This window comes from Episyrphus balteatus, chromosome 2 (genome assembly GCF_945859705.1).
Source record: "Episyrphus balteatus chromosome 2, idEpiBalt1.1, whole genome shotgun sequence".
Lineage (NCBI taxonomy): Eukaryota > Metazoa > Arthropoda > Insecta > Diptera > Syrphidae > Episyrphus > Episyrphus balteatus.
The window spans coordinates 124,944,355-124,967,567 of NC_079135.1; the positions used below are offsets into that span (position 1 = coordinate 124,944,355).

Below are 23,213 nucleotides of genomic sequence, written 5' to 3' on the forward strand. Positions count from 1 at the left end.
TCAAGCATCAATTATTGAAGACGACAAGCCACCAAGAAAAAGGTAAAGCTACAAACAAAACCATACAACAACAACAAAACGACTGAAAAAAAAAAATTAAAACCGTTTTTATCTTTGAGACGTAATGGCGTTGCCATGTTTGGTCCGCCTGCAGACCGGTTTCCTCATACAAGAGCTATATTTTGGTTTTGTTTTTTTATTTTTTCTTATTTTTTTTTTTTCTTCAAGATGTTGTTGATGTTGCGTTCGCGCCAACAAGGGGAGCAACATAAAAAAAAAATACAAAACTTCAAGACTGATGATGCTGCAAGATCTGTACAGAGATTGCTGTCAAAGGGATCCTCATTTCTGTCAGTATAAATGTACAATTGCAGGGCTATTGCGGTCTCGAAGAGGTCCTCCAAAAATAGCCTAGACAAAGGTGCTTTTTTCTTGACGACGATATGTACTTGATGGTACAAACGAATAAAAATTTATATATATAAAAAAAAAAATTGAGACAAGAATAAATGAATAGAAAACGTGGCTGGAATATCATGATCAAGAGTGCATTTTAGAGAGCACATCTGCGTTTGATCCTTAAATGGTATTATACATTGTATGTTTAGTAGACTACCTATACAAAGCTTTTTAAGAATAAAACTAGTACAACTTTTATGGCGGGATCAGAAGTTGTTTTGCGCGCAATTTTCCTAACCTAGGAAAGTATACTTAATTCAGAAGAAAAATTAAAATCAAGTATAGTGTAATTAGGAGTGGGTTGGTCTAAGGAAAATCAAGTTCGGTGTTCAGCTCTTTTGTTTTTAATGGATTTTATAAGAAATTAGTTTTTATAAACAAAAATGGACAGATTTCCAATTGAAGAAGCATACATCTTATAACTAAGACTTAATTCTTCAAATGAATTATAATTTTTCAAATTACCTTAAAGAGTTCCACTCACAGTTTTATGTTGAACTTAAGTTTTTAAATTGGAAACAATTAAGGAAATATTTGGTATTTTTGATTGGGAGACTTCAATCCTAGATTGAAATATTGGAAGAAAATCCAAAAGTCCACAGAAACATCGTTACATCGAAGGTTTTACTGATGGATTTAAAACTTCAAATAAAAAGATCAGAGTAGGAAAGCACCAAGTTTAAAGAAAATACATTAATATATAAATATATTCACAGGTGCACCGAGACTGAAAAATAAATATAAAAGTTGTCGGGATTGATTTCTCTTTGATACAGTTTTAGAATAGAAAATTTCATCACAAAGTTTATCAATAGCTTCAAAGTAAGAGATCGAGTTACATGTTTGTCGAATACATACGCTATGATGAAAATGATGATGAGAATTATTTCTATTTTAATAGTTAATCCTTAACTCGGCCACCAACATAAACAAAAAACAATACAAGACAAAGAAAAACGGCATTTTTTTGAACTTAGAAAGGCGATACAACGATAAAATATACAGTGGTGGAAAAATAATTAGAAACACGCTCTTTCTTTTCAAAATGTTTGTATGTTCTTAATGTGAATAAAAAATATTAGAAATATTTTTAACAGAGGTATTTGAAGAGCTTGATGTTTTACTAAGGATCTCCTCTTTATTGCACCTTCTTTTTCTAAAATATAAGAGGTTGGTGTGTCAGGAATATTGTTAAGGACGTTTTATTATTTTTTTGGAACATGTGGCATTTTTTGAGGACTGCAACCACATTAACCAACTAATAGAAATTAGTTGGTGATAGTCCTTTTTATTAATTGTACGTTTAATTAATTGACCAAGTTTGGCAAATGTAAATGCTAAGAATCAAAAACAGAATATTTCTTAGTAATTTTTCCTCAGTGTTTCTAATTATATTTCCACACAAAATTGGACTAGGTATATTTTAGATTTTTTGCAATATTTTTCTTTTCTTGGATAAATTCTAAAATTTTTTTCTTAAAATGTTACAAGGATTATATCATCACTTGTGTTTGCTAAAAATTTGTTAAATATTTTGTATTTATAGTGAGAAAAAAATAACATTTTGTAAACAAAGGAGGATGTTTCTAATTATTTTGCCACCACTGTAAGAAAATACTAAATTTTATCACTTCTAATTAAAAAAAAAAAGGGACATGATGAAGCTAAGGAAGACCTAAGTTTTGAAAGTATGTACGCCATAACCTTTTGACGCCAATATAATGTTTTATCTCGATGAGATGAAAAAAATTACTTTCACACACCTATGTTTATCGAATAAAAGAGGTCGTGAACTGAAGAAGTTTGAATACTGACCTAGATGAATCAATGGTACCTCTATCTCCGAATAGTAAGAAGCCCGAAGAAGTGCTTGAAAAAATACATTTTCAAGTCAACGATTTAGAGTACACATCCGGTCCCAAAAACCATTTTCACTCCCATGTGTGAATTTAAATATTTTCGGAATTAGGAATCCAATACATTTGAACAAACGTATTATTGAATATCATTACTCCGTGAAGGTATTGTAGAAGATCTTCCAAAAACACGGTCTAAATTCGAAACTTTCTTTAACGCCCGAAGATGTATTGAGCTGATTTGGCACATCCAATCCATATTCCATTCCATTCCAACCATTTACATGGAATACTTTCGAAGGCATTTTCAAGCCAGCTCAGCTTTTAAAGACATTTCAGTATTGCTGAGATTTAATATTAAAGCCTCCTCTATTAACTGTGTAAAGAAAAAAGGACCTGAAGTTTTACTCATTTAGAAATGTCTATTTTGAGCTGACGATAACATCCTGGATTTCTTTGAGATTACTGCACAACTACACTTCCACAGCGTTCCCCTACATTTCTAGGTAAAGCTGCTGACCGATCGATCATGTATTCTGTGAGTTTCTGGAATTTCATGACCTTTAGCTGATTTCTCAAATTAATCACTTTTAGTATTTGGAACTTAGTTTGGACTTTTCAAGAGTTTTTAAAGTTTTTCATATTTTAAATAATAAACAAATATTATCCTTTCAAAACTATAAAAAAAAATCCCTCAAAATTTGTTCTATATTAAACATAGAAATACGTGAAAACCCATTGAAGTCATATTTTTATAATTTTTTCATAAACAAAGTTAAAGCCTTTTCATTATTAACGCTTAAATTATTGAAAATTTAAATTAGCTATTTTTAAAGTTTTCTATGTTTTTGGGTAAGTCTATTCACTGAAAGAGCTGTACTTGTGTTTTTTTTAATTAAAAAAATAAGTTTTGACAGGTTAAATCAAATTATCTTAGTGAATACCTGCTTAAGTTTGTATTAACACCCTATCATAACCTTCAATTTACAGCTCATTCAAGGTATTTCTTAATTTGTCTGTAATTAAGACAAAGTCACTTATCGTAGTACCTAAAAAAATGGCCCTTTTATCTCTTAAATTGGTTTAAACGGAAATAAACACCTTTTAATTGCCATTTAAATGCCTGTAACTGCCAATCTCCACACACAAATTTGGGTTAATTCAATTAATTCCAAAGTAAAACTCGCCATTCACTGCTTTTATAATTATCAGTTAAACAAAACCTATGATTTTTTTTTTCTAATCGTGATTTCACTCATAATAATTGTAGGTATAGAGAACTTTAACTCTTAAAAAATACATATATACAATCCAAGACATAGTAAAACATAAATATCCATAAATGTTTAATAACAAGTCAACAAACTATCTAACCAAAACCCCAAACACAGATATGGCGCGCGCAAGCTTCATAGTGAGCAAAACAATATTAATAAATGTGTACAACACTAGCATTAAACAACAACACAACACAACACAACATAATAAAAAAATAAACTTCGATCCAAACATTCCGATCCACTCGACCAAAGAGACGCATTATGAATTTGAAATTAAGTTTTTATAATCGAATCGACACAAACATTGTGATTTTTCTTTTTTTCTTAAGGCTCGTATAAAGCCGCAAAGCCAGAATAAAAAAAACCTCATAGAGCTTGAAAGAAAAAAAATAAATAAACACAGTATATGTGCATAATTCATAGTTTGAGGTTAGGTTAGGCTCTCCTAGTGTCTCCCGCACTCTCAGTATCTAATTTACAGCCACTTAGTATTGCTATCTCTTTCTATCTTTCTGTATACGATATACGAATTGGTTACCTTACAAAACAATCTTTTAACTAAATTGTAAACCCGTACAAAAAACCACTGCAAATACTTTGCAGAAAAAAAAGTGTCTTTACAAACAAAATATTTCTGTTGGAATATCCCCCGAAAATGTTGCGAAACTTCTTTATGAAATGAAGATTCTTCGATTTTCAAATCACAACAAAAATGAAGATGCTTCCATGCTTTAAAATGTCAGGGTCAACATGGTTTCTTTATACACTCTTAAGCACTCTGTGCGATGATTTGAGATTGATAAAAAAAAAAATTTAAATTCCATTAAATATTATGTGGGCGTTTCGCAAAGTACTTACATGCATAGTTAGTTGGATGGATCTTTATTATTGTTTTCCACATAAATCATAATAAAAACCACGTATATAAGTTGTTAAGCAACTTTTTGATTTAAATCTCAACTTTTTTTGCATTGTTGGGTTTTTAACCATTATGCTCTATATCAATCTAAAATTTTGTATTGTTTGTAATATAACATAAGCCATATCAGAATAGTGGTTATCTTTCCCGCTTTTTCAAGGAGTAAAGAAAAAACAAAATATACCATCAAAACAAAATAACAAAAATAGAATAATGCTGCTTGCAGGCATAATACAGCATCATCTTCTTCTTCTTTGAACCATTTATCGTTACCATTATCGATGATCGCATTTCTTCAGTGCATAACATTCATTCTTTTCTTGGAACCATTATAAACACATACACACACATTTATGTGGTTTGCTCCATCGTAATATTCCGCGTGTCCCCCCGATAACTGGTATGTTTTTTTTCTATAGAAAACTAGTTGTGGAGTATCCGCCATTTTGTGGAATATTTTTCATGGATACGAGTACTTTTTATACACATACATGTATTTAGATGGATTAAGGCACGGATTTAATTGCATTGGTTTTCTTCTTTATAAGAAAAACATAAAAAGGAGTGGGTTTTGTACGTGACTAAGAACTGTTTGTATTTTTAATCCAACTTATAAAGAAAACAAAACAAAAAATAAAAACACAAAGGAATTGAAAAAGTATTTTTTTACCTGCACGTAACCAAAATCTAAATTCGAAAAACTACTAGCAATCCTCTCTGTCCAGAGAAATTTCCCTGTGACTTTCGAAAATAAACTCGATAAAAAGAGAATGAAAATATTTCCTTTTCGAATAATTTTCATTGATTCTCTTTGAAAACAAAAGAGCTGAGCAGCGAACTCGAAAAAAAGATCGAATGGAAATTAGTTTGTTGCATAGTTTCGGGCGGGTTTCTTGCTTGCCATAAAGGTAATATTTCAAACAACGAAAATTTAAATATATTTGAAATCAAGTTTGGTAAAACTATTAAGAATTTAAAGGCCGTTTATTCTGAAAATTCTGAAATCTCATATAGTTTTGAATATTTTGTTTTTATAATGTGCTAGTACATACATACATAAGATGAAAAAATAAATACAAAGTAAAACAAAAAATTCAATTCTATGTAGGTATATCAGAGCATTTGGTATGTAGAATTCATAGCATATTTAAAGGGAAAATTTTTACCTATGTAATGTATGTATATCCAAGAGCATGATCAATTCAAACAGTTTAACAACATAAAACTAAATAAATTTGTATCAAAAGTTAAATGATTGCCTTATCACATCAAATCAAGTTGAAAGTACTAACGATTATATTTATGAAGAATTTAGTGTTTAAAAATCCTACTCTGGACAAAAAGAAAACATTGTTTGATGCCAATCCTTTTAAACAATGCCTTTATTATGACTAAAGATCACTTATTCCTTAATTGAAATTTTCTGCAAAACAAAAAAACACTGCAAAGTTTTGGATATGTCAATCAAGGATTTATTCTATCAATATATATTACGATTTGTAACAAAATTTAAGCTTACTCAAAACTAAGTTAAAAATATAAATGGACAAAAAACAAGCGTAAAGCTCTTATATTTTGCAATTTTTTGACACGTTATAGTAAAATTTAAAAACGATTTGTTATCTGTATTTTAATCTTGTCCGAATATTTTATTTATCATCATCAAATATGTTAGAAAATATGTTTTTTTATCCGGCAAATCAATTTAGTATTGAATTCTTATTTTCAAATCACTTTAATGTTCAAAAACGAATTAAGTCGAAGTAAAGAAGAATGTTCACATCCTTTTACTGCATCTATAAATACCGTCAACTATTTTGAAATTATTGGAAAGTTTATTTTCTTTGTGTCTTTTAAATTCAACTCCGGATCAGTTTTTACTTAATCAAGAGTAACAAAAAATTAGAAAAAATGGTATAACTTTTAAATAATATCTTCAAATCTTGAGTTGGCGATTTTATATGAAAGGGCTTACTAAAGTCCTCGTTTGATCTTTAATGATATCTGCTTTTCTGATACTATCCAAAGGCTTCTTCATCGCACAACCATTGATTCATTATAATTTTTGTCAAAAATGATATATCACGGTCTTAAAAGTAGTAAAATTTCTTAAAATAGTAGCATAATAAAACCGTCACTGAAAACTTAAAATTTTTCATAATACTGCTTCACAAGTATATTACCAACCTTACCTAACCTAACCTAACATATTACCAATTTGTCAAAGAATCCTGGATAGTATCAAATATTTGTTTTTTAAAAGTTGAATACGTTCCAATATGGTGCGGATATTGCATTTTTTTTTATCTAAGGTGAGTTCGATTTAACACTTCAAATTGAAACTGCACACAAATTTTATTGAATAACAAAGTGCCAGTCATTTTAGTAAAAAGAAATCTAATAACAATGCTAGAAAGATTTCAAGATAATCTTAAGGCTTAAGATTTACATATTAAATCACCAAAAATGTTAGTTCTATTAATCAACTTTAAAGAATGTGTTTAACATTTAATTCCTTAAAAAACTGGAGCTCTTTCTCAAGATAAAATATGAACTCGATTGATGACAGATTGGTATTCATGATAATTTTATTTCACTTGAATGAGTTAGTTCTGGACATTCCATCACAATGGCTAGAATGTGTTTCATTTAGATTGAACTGATTTGGTCCTATACGATTTTTTAAAAATATTGACCGATAGATTCTTCAAACATTCTTCGATTAACATCAGTCTTCTAGATCAATCTTTTGTTAAAAATTTTAATAAATAGTTCAGTTTTGTCTTTAATGAAAATTAAAGTAATTTTTTTTATTAAATGGTTTGCACAATAGCTTCCAGGTTTTTTTTTCACATAAATTCCCAAGCTAACCAAAACTTGGCGAATACATAAAACCTCCATCTTATAGAATTGAAAATCCGATTTTTTTTTTTTTTTTTTTTTTTTTATTTTCAACCTCAATCATAGTTTGTCTTAAGTGCACTTAGGGTCACTTCACGCTGTGCATCTTTCTTCAGTCATTAATCAGTCTCTAGACACATCCAACGCGAATTTCAAATAACAAAAAAAAACCCAAAACAAGTAACCCTTTTTTATATTTTTGTCCCTTAACTGTCTTCCACCAATTTTTCCCGCTTTTCGTCTATCCATCCATGGATCGGTGTGTCATGTCAGTTAGTTCCATTTGAGTAAACACACGTTTTGTTTTTTTTTTTATTTTCATAGTACCAAACTGAATTACCTCTTCAACTACTCTACAATCTACAAGAACTAATTTCGAATTTTAAGAGAAGTCTTTAGTGTTTCTCTTTCTTGGGTTTTTCTTCTTAACATCAAGAAAACTCTCTCACCTGTGTTACCTGCATTTAAACAGGTAAAAAATTTACAATAAGGGAAATTTTTACCAGCTTCGAAAAAATGTCTTGAAAGACGTTGAAAGTTACCTGTTAAGAAATCCCTAAGAGAGTCTTAATTTAGTGTTAGAGTGACTCAATTGAAAGACGGAGGTGTTGAGATTTTTACGGTGGTTTTTTGTTTCATTTTTTTATTTTCATTAATTTAATTTGAAAACTTTTTTAAATGTAAACAAAAACAAAAAAAACATTGAACTGTCATTAAAAACGAAATTAAAAATAAGAACAAGTGAATTATTCTTTTAAAAGATATAAAATCTTTACTAAACCTTTGGTAGCTTGTGCTGCCATCTATGTGTATTCAATATGAACTATGATTGGTGCGCGCAACAAAATGGTGACGTCAATGGTTGAGATGTTGCCTTCAAATTGTGTTAATTTGTATACAACAAACTTGATTTTTTTTGCAACTTAGCGGTGATTTTTTTGTATTAGATATTGTATCTAATTGAAATTTGATAGCATAAAAACTTATAGAAACAACAAAAACAACAACCCCTTAGGGGATGAAATGTGACCGTGAATGAGTGTTATGCAAAAAGAAGAAGAAAAAAAAAAACAATAAATAAAAATATTTATACAAAAGTAAGGGAAGACGATTCCTAATAAAAAATTTATTGTGTGCCAGTGGCAGAAAATAGCAGGTGTATATCAGTAGTTTGTATCTTCTTCATCGTTATTTTGACTATAGCACCTGTCACCCCTTGTGTTTTTGTGTAGTTTTTTTTTTAAACAAGTCTTTGTTGAAGTTTGCTTTGCAATCATGCGCGAAATTGGTTGGCAATAAATTTTCGCAGACATTTCACACGATATAACCTCCGTCCGTCGCCGCTATATATCTGATCAATTAAATTGGATTACCACACTAAGATATAAAAAGAGACTATGGATACAACATTGTCACCGGTTAATGGGGAAATGTTCCCCACATCTAATGTTGGAGCATTTTTTCAAACTTGCAAGGTAAGTTATTTGAATGTGACTTTTTTTTTTAGTAAATTTACACTCTTTCACCATTTTTGTTGTTTAGAATAATTAGGTACTATTGGCTTCAATAAAAGCCAAAATTTTGTTCTTTGTTTAAAATTCATAAGTTGCAAGAAGTAGCTTGTGTCCAGGAAAATAAAAAAAAAAAACAACAACTTGTCGCATAAATGCATTAAGGCACGTACAAAAAAGGCCTCTGTCTAATGCGCTTAGTACAGATTTTTATACTGTTATTTTAAGGTGAGGCATGCATGCTGGCTTACGAGAAAATAATAATAAATTAATGATTCAGGTGGCAGGTTTTTTTCACTTCACTTGCATTGTTTTTCTTTGGAAAGTTGTAGTTTTGCAGAATAAAAGGGTCTATCTGATGTTGTCTTCCGCATGATGGGTGACTTTTAAAACGAAAAACCTTCGGCGGATTATATTAAGGATTATAAGGATTGTCGTTTCTTGTTATTTCTAATCCTTTAAATAGGCACGTTTGATGCATCTATTTCGCTCAGTTTACAACAAAACCATGATTTTGACTGTTGCAACTCGAGTTTTAGGTAAGGTTAGATAAACTAAACCTAGACTTTTGGACTTTAGCATCGTCTGTGATTAATTAAAGCAGTCTAGTAACTAGACAAGTGATGTCAAATAGTTGAGATTCAAATTTTTCAGAAAAGTTTAAAACAATTTAAAACTTTAGGGTCTCGACATTATATTTTATCAATTAATTTTTGGACTAGGTTCCACAATTCCGCAAAAATCGGTTTGAAGTTTTAGGGTCTTGATCAATACATATGTTTTGATTTAATTTTCGGACCAAGTTGCTCAATTGCGAGGAAATCGATTTAAAGTTTTAGGGTCTTGGCAAATGTTTATATTTTAATTTTTGGATAAGTTTCAAAAATTCTGAGGAATAATCAATTTGAAGATTTGGGGTCTTGTCAAATATTTTATCATTTAATTTTTAGACTGATTTGAAGTTTTTAGGTCTTGATAAATTAGTTTCAACTTCTTAACTTAACAAATATCATTTTATTTTCGGACAAGGCTTGACAATTCCGAGAAAAGCGATTAGAAGTTTTAGGGTCTTAACCAAAAATGTATCTTCTTGTGTTCGGTCTTATTTTCTTAGTTCCGAGGAAATTGATTTGATGTTTTAGGGTATTGGCAAACATTTTATCATTTAAATTTTGGAAGTCTTAATGTCTTAAGAAATGATTTATCATTTATTTTTTGGACATCAAGTTTTAGAAGTTCAATGTCGCTTACCCCTCCTAGGGTCAACCGTTGATAGGGGAGCTTAAAGACGGTCTAGAAATAGACTCCCTCCACTGTCAAAGTTTTGTTTGACGAAACATACTATTTGCCAAATGCCACTTCTCACGAAACGTTTTAAATAAAGTCATATTAAAAAAATAAAAATCCGTTTTAAGGGTCCCAAACACATTTTTCGATAAAGCAATGTCTTGGAAACTTTTAATCTTATAGAAGTGATCTTTGATACAAATGATGAAAATATGTAGCACCTATTCTAGTAATTGTATAAAATCTTTACTTTAAAATTAACCTCCTGGAAATCTTCGTGCCCATACAGATTTTTGATTTTTTATGTTTGTAAGACGAATGCCTTTAAAAAACTTTTGAATCAACAAGTTTATATTTTCGTGGGCAGAATAGGTACAAAAAATATCTACAAAAAACGAATCCATCAATTCACATCGATATAAAATTTGATTAACACCCCTCATCGTTAGTTTCAAACATCTGTTGCACAGAATTAAAACCCTTAAGTTGAAATTTGTTTGATTTTATACCTTAACCACCTGTAAACAAACAGAAGGGTTCTTCATCGCGTTGTTGTAGGTAGGTATATTTATAAAATTTTCTTATCTATACAAAAAAATCAGTTCTCACGATTTTCAAAAATCAAAACAAAACAAGGTTATAAGTTGATGAGCAAAAAAAAAAACATAAACAGAGTGCCATCATCACCTGTTATAGTCATCAGAATTTCTGAATTGGACCAAAAATTACTTAATTTTTTTTTTGTTTTCAGAACTCTAGGTTAAAGACCATCATTTTGGTCTTAAGACAAGTAAATTTATTACAATGTTTTCTTTTGCAAAAAAAAATATAAAGAAAAGACACACATTTGGAGGTCTCATTACATGTAACTATAGTGTGTAACCCTTTTCAACAAGATTATGCGTCATCATCATCTACATCATCGTCGTCATCATGATTATTTCGTTGTCGTAAAGTAAAGTTGTTTCCGTAGGAAGTTCCCAGACCCAGACAACAAATGGCTTACATGTGCAACTTGCTCATGTGTGACTCTTTTGTATCTATTGGACCATAGTATATTCTTCTCACACGTTTTCTTTCTTTTTTTTTTTTGATTTTCGTCGTCTTTCATTCTGTTTGAAATTTTAAAAATGAAATAATTTACATTAAATAGATTCCAAATGATGAGGTAGCTCAAATAGTATGGTAGTAAAGGTTTGTAGCTAACTTCTTACATTTTGTGATGAAGAAAAGTGAACATTGTCATTTTGTCAAGTATTGTTGGTATATTTACTAAAGACATGGTAAGAAATAACGCACCATTCAGAGTGTATGGGGATTTTGTTTATTATTGCGATGCAGTGTTAATTTTATTTATTGATTTTTGAATGAATTGGTCAAAAAGCGGAGGGAAATTTTTTCTTTGCGGTTATATTTTCTTATACCTATTGCAATGATATTTATGAGTTGGGAAAACTTTCACGCATCCAGGAGTTGGTTAAGTTATGTTGTTTTTTAATTGTTTGTTGTGGTTTGAAAGCGTGAGCCTTTTGGTAATTATTATTTTATTTGAGATGAAGATTATACATGTAACAATTTGTTTACTTTTAACTGTTGAATTCGTAAATTTTCATTCCATGAGGTTAAGGAACTTAGTTAATTCCTAAACATTAAAATAGTTAAGACAGTCTTTGAAATGTTTTATTTCCAAACAGAAAGAGCACTCTAGACTCGAATTTCACACTCGCCGAACCTATTAAGTACATAATGGAGGGCTTGCATATAGTTGTCACTTAAGAATCTAAAGCATATTATATTTATTTGATTGCTTGGCGATTTGCATTGTAAAAGTGATAGGGCCATATTTATTTTAAAATATCAACAACAAAAAATAATAGGGTAAGGGTAACTTGCGAAAACCCAGAACAAATAAGGTTCAAACCAATTTTAATCAGAATTGCTTCAAACTTAAACCAAGGTAAAAAGTTCTAGTGATTTTCATTTAAAAAAATGGTTTTATTTATTTACTAAGGGCGAAATTCATAGTCGTTACTCAAGTTAAGATTTTTCTCAACTTGAGCATTGACTTGAGAAAATATTTTTCTCAATCAAACTCACAATGAAATTTGACTGATTTGATTAAACTGTCATCTAAAATAAATATTTTTTTAATTATTCGCTATCATTTTTTTCCTTTAATGTTAAATATCGTTAAATCGCGTCAAACACAAAATCAAATCGATACCGAATCATTAAAAAAATACATTTTTAGATGAGAGTTTACGTAAATTAGTCAAATTTCTTTGTGAGTTTGATTGAGAAAAATATTTTCTCAAGTCAATGCTCAAGTTGAGAAAAATCTTAACTTGAGTAACGACTATGAATTCCGCTCTTAATCTCCTTATAATTAGAGCGAAATTCAGAGTCGTTACTCAAGTAAAATTTTTTCTCAAGCACAAGACCAAGATGAATTTTCTGAGCCTTTGCTAAAGCATTTACTTCAAAATTTCCTCAGTTGGAATTCATAAGCGAAAAGTAAAGAAATTCTTAGGTTTTCTTAACGTAACTAGTAACTGGAAGTTTTGTTATTACGGCCAAAATACTATTTAGTGCCTAAAAAGTTGTCCTTTTGGACAGTGAATTTTGAAAAAAAAAAAAATATTTAGGTACATTTTTATAAATATATTTTCATATTATTTAGTTGACATAGAATGGTTATAGTTAAATTTATTATAAAATAACATTTGCACCGATATGTTTGGAATGATATTTCTATATTTATGACAGTTTAAACAGAAAGTGATCAAAACCAAACAACTGCGTTACCTTACTGCAAATTTCAGTTTTATTTGTAAAATCATATAATAAAGCTCTCTGATATTCCTCCTATTTGAAACTATAGGAACAACTTAAGTCTCCTATGAAGTTAAATCACAGAAAAATTAATAATTCTTAATTAAATATTCTTAATAGTTTATTACCAAATATCAACTTTAAAACTTTAAATACCACAGCGTTACCAAGATAAATCACAATGTTGCCGTGATTTTTAAACAATTCGATCCAAATTTGGGTTTCAAACTTGTAAAAGTAAATAATGTTAATTTTATAACTCAGTGTAGTTTTCTACTAATTTGTACTTTTTCTTCAAGAAAAATGAAATTCAAAAAAAGGGAAATTTTTTTAGGCAATAAATAGTATTTTGGCCCATTACATATATCAAATTCTACTTATTCTCCATCTTAACTAAACAAACTCATTAAGATTTTTGCATTGGCTTAAGACTATAAAGACAAAGACTACAAAGACAAATAAATCCCCAAAAAAAGCCAAAAAAAAAACCTAAAATCGAGTTTAGACCTCAGCTCTTTTGTTTCAAACATTACCAATTATATATTTCATTTGAAAACCGTCTACATGATTAGTTTTTGTTAGTTTTTATTTAGTTTCATGCAAGAATCTTAAAATCTTAGCAGTTATTTGGTATAATTTCTACGTAGAAAGCTCATTGGGAAGCATTGCTAACTATTCTTTATTTAAAATTAATTAAAAGACAAACTTCTTATACTCATACAAGAATATTATTTATTAATAATGAACGTTTTCAAGAATTACAATTCTCATCTTCAGATTATTAGCAAATCTGAAGATGAGAATTGTAATTCTTGAAAACGTTCATTATTAATAAATAATATTCTTGTATGAGTATAAGAAGTTTGTCTTTTAATTAATTTTATTGAGACTCATACAGTTCCAGCGCGTAATTTTTTACGCATAATTAATTTATTCTTTATTTCTTAAAATTAATTTGTGTATGAAATAAAGGGCCGATTGTAAGTTATAAGTTAGAATTGAACGTCAAATTGAATTTAAAAACCTTTTTAATTTACGTCTGTTTTAAAAAAACATTATGTAAATAAAACTTCATGGCATGAATGAAAAGCCAATGCAGTCTGATAGAGTGTCGATTCGGTTAGATTTCGGGGGTCAGTAACATTCACATTTTTGTTAGAAACTCATTTCGATCAACACTAACGACGATGCTTTTTTAAATCATTACAAAAAAAACCTTAGGTAAGTAAAATAAACCCGACTTTTTGAATATTCCGCCCATAATACCGCCCACAACCAGCAGTCAGCTTAAATAGAAACGAAATTCAATATGAGTCATATGTAACGCAAGTTAAACCAAAATACAGGGTGTCCCGTAAGTAATGGATCAAACGAAGTATACTGATAGGGGATCTTAAGGGCTCTCAGAATTTGGTAACTTGTTCATCCCAAATCCTTACGGTTTTCGATTTAATGCAATTCTTGTGAAATTTCGAAAAATCCCTACTTGGCAACAGTATTTTGCTTCCTGCGCCCATTATTGATTTTTGTTTTCTAAAATTCTTTTACAAAAACATTGCCAAATAATAAGGAACAATTAATTAATCAAAATATTTTTTATTCCATACGCCATTTCGCTGCAAATTAACTAACAGTTTCAAGTTTGATAAAAAATCAATTTTTAACTTTTATTTGAGAGCAACACGGCGACAAAAATTTCTACGGTGTGAGAATGGTTTATTATTTTAAAAAGTTGCCCTGCTATTGTAGTTTTCAAAAATGTATAAAAGTTTCCAAAGTTGCAGTTAGATCAGAAAATATTACAATTTGAATTCAACAAAACAGGGTTTTTCACAGCAAAAATACAAACAAAAATAGACGCTTTTGTTCAAAGAAAAATAAACAAATAACAGTTCGAGAAATGTATTTATTTTTGGTTGTTTTTTGTTCTGAAAAACCCTGTTTTGTTGAATTCAAATTGTAATATTTTCTGATCTAACTGCAACTTTAGAAACTTTTATACATTTTTGAAAACTACAATAGCAGGGCAACTTTTTAAAATAATAAACCATTCTCACACCGTAGAAATTTTTGTCGCCGTGTTGCTCTCAAATAAAAGTTAAAAATTGATTTTTTATCAAACTTGAAACTGTTAGTTAATTTGCAGCGAAATGGCGTATGGAATAAAAAATATTTTGATTAATTAATTGTTCCTTATTATTTGGCAATGTTTTTGTAAAAGAATTTTAGAAAACAAAAATCAATAATGGGAGCAGGAAGCAAAATACTGTTGCCAAGTAGGGATTTTTCGAAATTTCACAAGAATTGCATTAAATCGAAAACCGTAAGGATTTGGGATGAACAAGTTACCAAATTCTGAGAGCCCTTAAGGAGGCCTATCCCCATATTTCGTTTGATCCATTACTTTTGGGACACCCTGTATAATGAGCGGCGTTACTCCAAGCTCTCATCCTAATAAACGCCTCCAAAATCTTAATCTTATTTAGTGACCAATACTCTCAATTTATTTAAAAGCTTTAAATTATTATATCATTTAATGAATGAATTTTTTATTTTTTTTTAAATACCTACACTTATCATAGGGTTAGCTTCCAAAAAGCCAACTTATTTCAAATATTACTCCCACTAACTCTATTTAATAGTTTCTTATCTCTTCTTAAAGAGTTTCCCTTATTTTTAAATCAAAATTACCAATAAAGGAAATGTAAACATTTCCATATAGCGCACAGGCTTAAAAAACCGTGGGCCTTATACATCCGAAATCATTATAGTAATAATTATGGCGCTTTGCATCTACTTAAGGGAACTCCCACATTAGGATAACTTTTTTAAGTTAATTATTCAAAAAAAATTAACTATCGTAGTAAAAAATTGCCAAATAATCTCATCAAACAAAAATTAAATACCAATTTTTTGAAAGTCATCAATTTCTTTTTACTATCAAATAATGTTGAATGATGGTCATTTACCTTCCGGTGATCATTTTTTTGTCTCTTTTTGTTTAACTTTCAGAAAAAAAAAACAATCGGCAGATAGGCGACATTTCTATCTATGAATGGCCATAGAGTGCGTGAGTGACACACGTTGTTTTCCTGTGTGTAACATGTACACATGTCAAATAGTGTAGGTATCACATCACGCACACGTTAAAAATAATAATAAAACATCCTACATATCAGGTCTACAGCGAAGATAGTGTTTTTTTTTTATAATTTTTATTATATTGTCGGTGAATGTTTGATGAATTTTATTTGACCATTTCATTTCCTTTTTTTCGTTTCTTGTCTATTTTTGAGTTTTTTTTTTTTAATTTCTTATGCAAATATTTGAATGAATTAAAAATCGTATTTGGTTCTTTGATTGTTGTCATGTTTGACATAGAATTTAATGCTTATAAGCACATATCATTTTGGATTAGCACGTGATCTAGTGCAGTGGTTTTGAAGGATAAAAAGTTAATGAAAATGTTTTCGGTTTTTTTCTTAAGAACAAATTACCACATTTAAGCACTAGTAAGACTCAAAAATGGGTTAAAAACGTCTGAGTTTGAATTTCTTTTAAATGAAAAACCTATGGAAAGTCTTTCACTCTGAAATCTCCCATTTATAAAATTTTACTCATTCACAATCCGTCAAGACTTATTTAGTGCATATCTTTTATCAGATAAAATCTAATACCAGCTTTGTATTAAATTACCAACAGAAGACAAAAAGGAAAAAAAAGCCTCTTTTTATTCGATGAAAGATTGAAATAGGTGAAAGGTTTCTTCTTTTTTTAATTCGATTTATCTCTCTCCCAGATGGTCGGTCATAACAATCTAATACGTCTTCGCACACGCATAGGGTTTTTAATTTCATTCGTTTGGCACATGGCCCACAGACCATCAGAAAGTAAGATGATATTTTTCATCAATTTGTGTCTTTAAACGATGAACTTGCCCCTAACCGCACCTGACTCATATAGTTTATGTACATCTTTTTTTTTTACTTCCTAAGAAAAAAGTGTGGTCAAGTTTTTTTTTCAGTTTTCTTTGCTTTATAATAATTTTTTATTTGTTTTTATGTAACTTTGAAGCATAAAATAACATGTTGTCCAGTATGGATTTAAATAATTTCTTCACACAAACATTTTTTTGTGACACTTTGAACCATCACCAAAAAAAAGCAGTGACAAAAATAAAGACATACAAATTTTATTTTCTACTATTTTTTTTACTTTTCTTATGTACATGGTCAATTGGTCAAGCTTGCATGTTTTATCTGAACTAGTTTATGTACGTGAATAGAATGAAAAAAGATTTTTTTCTTGCGAATGTGGTCTCAAATCGAAATGTGAATTCTTAGGAAATTTTCAAATTCTACTTCTTTTAAAATCTTAATGAACTCATTAAGATTGATGCATTGACTTAAGACAATTAAAAGTATACCTTTCATTAAAATAAATCAGATCAAACTTGCGTTTGGTAAAATAAATCCACAAAAAAAGACACAAAAAATCTAAAATCGAGTTTGTACCTCAGTTCTTTTGTTTCACACATTTGCAATTATCTATTTCTATTTGAAAACTGGCAACATGGTTAGTTTTTTTTATCTAGTTTCATGCACCAATCTCCCTTTTTAATACAACAAAAATAACACAAAGAGTCTGTTTCTGTTTATTTCTTTATGAGACACAGCTCCAAGAGAGCTCCAAAGTAGGTACACATGAAAATAAAACTTCAACCAAAAAAAACCCTATTCACAATGTGCCTACCTAACCTTCCTATATCTCTATATGTCTATAAGAAAACTTTCAAATCTAGCTTACACATAACACACAAGATTACAAAAAAAAAAAAAAAAAAAAACAAAAAACCCAAAGTTATACGAACAATCTTTGGAGACCAGGTAAGAAGAAAAAAAATAAAGATACAAAAATTTTAAATCTAACGCCAAAACCATTCTACCTTACCTACCAACTATCCATCCAGCTTCGAGTCTCTGAAATCGACAAAACTCTGTGTGGAGCTTGTTTGACCCGAACACACAATGTGTACATAAGCCTTGTCTTCATCTTATATACCTTCAACACTACAAACCAAAGTAACATAAGAAAAAGAAATACGAGTAAAAATATAGAAAGGAAGTGAATAAACAACATTTGGGGGGAATATGAAGTGGGATTTTTTAGCACACAAGACTGGTAGAAAAGAATTATACCCACGACAGCAACAACAACGACAATGAGAGGAAATTGCCTTTACGAGATAAAATTACCTACGTTTCCCCAATCTGCACAATAATCCCCAACTCCAACCAAAGACAAGATTCCATTTTGAATTTGGAACCGAAACACAATTTGTACTCCAACTTCCATAGCAGTACAGTCTGTAGCTTTTTCTTTAGATACTTTTATACACACCTTGGATATAATCTTGGCTTCAAAAAAACAGGTTATTCTGTTTTAACAATTCTACTCAAAACTCTCCTGAAAACTAAGGCGTAGTCATGTATAGCAGCTATCTGGTTTCTTTTACTTTAACGCTTATACAGTTTAAAATATTTTATTTGTATATTCAGATGGATTTCTCTTTAACTTTTTGTTAATGTGTGTGTATTTTTGTATCGTTATAGGTTCTATGGCATTTGGATGCTTTTAGAAGATCATTCAGACAATTAAATCAACATGTATGCAGTGGGCAAGATTGTATATTTTGTGCTTTGAAGGTAAGTGGAACTTAATTTTTCTATACTGATTTTCTTATTATTAACGTGGATTCTAAATTGCTGCCAAAAAGTATGCAATGGAATTTAGAATCATTGAAGAAAAATCGTCACTCACAATAAATTTAAAGATGTATTTAAGGAGTTTGTTGTTAAATGCAGTATGTGGAATGTGGATTGTAAGTTCAATCCACAAGAAAATGGTCTTTATGAAGAAAATTGTTTGAAGAATTGAAGAAACGCCTAAAAGTTGTTTTAATATTGTAAGTGGAACCAATGAGAGATTGAGTATAATGAAAGGAGCGTTTCATGTTATTTGGAACTCATGTTTAATTTACAATCATTTATAATATCAAATACCATCCGCCATTTTACATTATTGTATTCATGACAAGAATAATTAACACCGTAACAGATATAATCCAATGGTCTATGCGGAATAATATCACATTTTGCTTGTTGTATCAGGAATTGCATTTAAATAAAAGTCAGAGTATCAATGTCAATGATATAAAAGCACATGATTTTTCTACTGACACCGATGACAAATATTTAAAAAAAAAGAGGAAATGTCTAAAACTTTGACATTTTGCTGTGAAAAACTAAGTGACTTGTTTTTTATTTCTTTGTATAAGAAGATGCCCCCTGACTGTCACGGGTGGGAAAACTGCTTTCAGAATGCTTTAATAAATCTTATGGGACACAGAACATTATAAGTAATATGCAGAAAAGCATTTATCAGGAGATTTAATACACTTTCAAGTCCGTTTTGGTTCCTCATCCTGAAGTATACGCTCCCATTTACTTAACTTCAATTCTAAAGTAGTGGAAAGCTGCCATTAAGCAATGCTTGTTTATTCAGATTTTTCTAAGGCACATCATAATTATCTGATGATTTTTAATTTATATCTCCTTAAAGCTATCAGTTTTGGGTCTTGAAGTGTTATCATAAGAACAACCCCAACCTGTTAACTAGACAAAGTTTCCTATAGAATAGTTGTCTAAAGATGAGGTCAAACGAATTGATTAGCAGAAGATAAAGTTAATGAAAACAGCGTTATATTTGACAACAAGTGAATAAGTTTTTCAAGAATCCCAATCTCTTTTAATTCCTAGTAAAGAAGATTTAAATATTCAATATTCTGACCTTAAGATGGTTTTCTTCCTAACAAATTCGCTCGCTTAACGAACATTTTCACACCCGTGACATTTGAAATTGTTTGTAACTTGCTAAGACCGTTTTATATCAGAAGCCAAGAAGACAAAATATAAACAAGAAATGGAAGAGTTTCTGTTTAAGGATTCCGTGTTTTGAAACTATTTTCTTATCTGTCTCACCCGTGACATCACACTACTAGTAATTTTTTATTTAAATTTAAAAAAACGGGACTTGTTAGAAAATTGTTGAAGCTGTTTAAAAAAAACTGCATTCAGATCGATTTAAAGATTTTAAAAGGGTAATATGGAGATTGGAGGGATTCCAGAATTCCAGGTTTTCTATAGGAATTTTACTTCATTTATCAGGACTCAGTCCCAAGGAACATAGCTTCTATACTCCACATAGAGTACATTAGACAAATAATAAATTTACCTATCTCGAAAACATTAAGGCTCATATATGTCGCTTCTCCAATTTGTTTTTAAGGTTCACCGCAATGCTTCTTACCTGAAAACAAAGTATGAAGTCTTCCGTTGATTGATTTAATTTTAAAAATCCCATTTAGAAGAAAAAAAAACTATGTATCCTTACAAAGTCTTTTTCGCTTGTTTCTTGTTTCGCTTGAATTAAGTCAGATAAATAAATAAATAAATTTCTTATCTCAGGTTCTTCCCCATTTTTCGTTGCAAAAAGAATACATTTCTAGAACCTTCATTTATATGTTCGTCTTAAACTAATTGCTACGTGAAAATTTCTAAATTTCTTTTGTCTAATTCGAATCCACCTTTCGCTACCATGTAAATTTATAACCTCCAGATGGGTAGAGTTTCAAACTAAGAACACATGTCAGCCAGATTTTTTCTTTTACAACAAAACACCTACTAAATTGTCTTCAAAAAGTAAAAAAAAGTAAAAAAAAAAAAAAAATAAAAAAAAAAAAAAAATAAATTCCTAAATTCCCAAAAATCTCCAAACCATTCAAAATTGCAAGTTCAAAGAATCAATACAATAAGTTTTGTGTCAAATATTGACTTCCCCATATGTTAACCAAAATCAAAAAACCCTGACTAAATAACAATCATTTCAAAATCACCCACCTTTTACAAACAAACAAGTTCAAGGAATATCATAATTCCCGATTTTTCCTCAACCTCGCTACGTGTTTTTTTCCAATATTCATTTCAATACTAAATTGCAACTGATAAAAACAAATAAAAAAAAATCCCCCGCCAATTAAAGCACACATGTCCATCATGAACGAAGATTTTTCAAACGTGAGAACTCAATTCTACAAGAAAATCTTCCAATCGACATGTGTTTCAAAAAGAAAATTCAGTTACCTGACAATTCTTCACACCTTAAAATATACTTTCGTCCTTAAAAATAAGAAACAAAAATTCCCACAAATCTTCTCAATCATGGTAAAGAAAATCATATAAAATTGTACCCATGTAGTAAAATCGAGTTCTCTACTCAGCTCTTTTGTTTGATGCAATGTAGGTACCTAACATTTACAAAAAAAAAAACATAATAAACACTATGACATTTAAAAACTGCAAGATGGTGCATCTTCAAGTGCTTACCATTTGTACACATAACCTTATAGCCGACGACGACTTGTAAAAATGGTAGATGGTGTTGTTGTTTTGTTTCACAAACAAGTATGTTTACAGTCGCATAATTGGTATTCGCATTCACATTTTTTTCGCTTCTTCTTTTCGTATTCATCTCTCTTGTGGAAAGACCCATTAACCTCTCCGACTTAATTATTTATTCACATAAAAAAAAATGACGTGCATTACCTGGAGGCTTGTAGTAGTAAACCTTTTGGTTATGGAACTTGTTAAATAGCGAAAGGTCATGATAACCAACTGCGACCTTCATGATGATTATCTTAAATTATGCATTTTCTCAGTTTTATAATTGACTTTTCCATAGAGCTCAGTGAAATGTAATTCACTTTCATTCCCACGAAAAAGGTTAGAAATAGACGTAATTTTCATTAAAAGGATCATAAAATTTGGAATTTAATTACAAATTCTAAATCACCCCCGCAATTCCATTACAGCTGTCAGACAAATCAAATTCCATCAAAACCAACATTAACAGGTCTCTGGACCTACCCTTACAAAAAAACCAAAACATCCATCATTTCATATCGATGTCCATTAGGTAAGATTGAAAACAAAAAAATCAGATTTTGTATCAAAATTCGTAATCCACTGTGAAAGAGGGAACCGAGATCTTTTTTGTGGTTGGTTGCTTCACCCTCGGTTGCCTCTGGTGTTATTGTTGTTCTGCGTGGGAGAATGTCCCATATATATTAATTTTATTTTTATTCCTTTAAGTTGAAATTAATTCAAATGAAAAAAATAGGGGGAATATATCAAACCAATACAGCCACAAAAAAAAAACAGTAAACAAAAGCAACACATTAAACAAAAAAATAAAAATAAAAATAAAAAAAAAAAAAAATTATGAGAGTATCTAAAGAAAAATCGGTGCGCGTCATCATTTTCATTGCGCGCTGCATATATTGTGTCATAAAGGGCCTACAAAAACAACAACAACTAAAGAATCAAGAATTAAAAGAAAGATAGAAAAAAAAAAACCTTTTAGGAAAAAATCTTTTAAGTCCATGGAAAAAAGTACAGTCTTTAGTTTTCCTATTGGTTTTCCGTTTCTATTTTCTGTTGCCCCATCATCATCATCTTGCCACTTAGTCACTTATAATAGAAGAAAGATGCCCGAAGCTGATATACTTATATATTTATGTTGTGTGGTGTGCATTAGTTCTCTTTCTATATTCACTTTTTTTTATAGCAGACAAACTGTAATCTGTTCTGTTAGTGTTATGGGTCAATGTACATTGGGTGATGCTCTGGATGATGTTGATGACCATGGAAATGGATGTGGGAAATTAAAAGAGTTTAAAGATGCAACATATACCGTGGCGGGAGATTACTTTAATTCCCACAAAATTGAGTATATTTATTAGAGATTTTTTTTTTTTTTATTAAGCGGAAAAATCTTATTTATCAGTGTAAGGTATGGAGATAAGGAGATAAATGACATACTTTTGGTTATCTCTCATTCAAATTTGGTTATCTGTTAAAAGAAAAAAAAAAGAGATAACACTCTAAAATTCTGTTGATTTATGACTCATTTTTGAATTAAGATGAAAAATTTGATCTAGAACCTTTAAAAAAAAAACTAAAAAACAGCCCGATTTTATATTTATTTTCTTGGATTTTCCCTTAAAATGTGCAAAAAAAAAATTATACTAAGTTATTCCTTAATTCAATAT

General features: G+C 29.8%; 1 protein-coding gene across 2 annotated transcripts in view; it reads left to right on the top strand.

Moving 5' to 3' along the window:
- Positions 1–23,213, top strand: part of LOC129912724 (uncharacterized) — a 63,102-nt gene that overhangs the window by 18,838 nt on the left and 21,051 nt on the right. The window contains exons 1-2 of one of the 2 annotated variants that reach the window (XM_055991096.1): positions 8,807–8,890; positions 18,658–18,750. In XM_055991096.1, the coding sequence (XP_055847071.1) occupies positions 8,813–8,890; positions 18,658–18,750 (171 nt within the window). In that variant the 5' untranslated portion in view covers positions 8,807–8,812. Of the gene's footprint in view, positions 1–8,806; positions 8,891–18,657; positions 18,751–23,213 lie in introns of those variants that run through there. The other variant, XM_055991095.1, reaches the window with a different exon arrangement.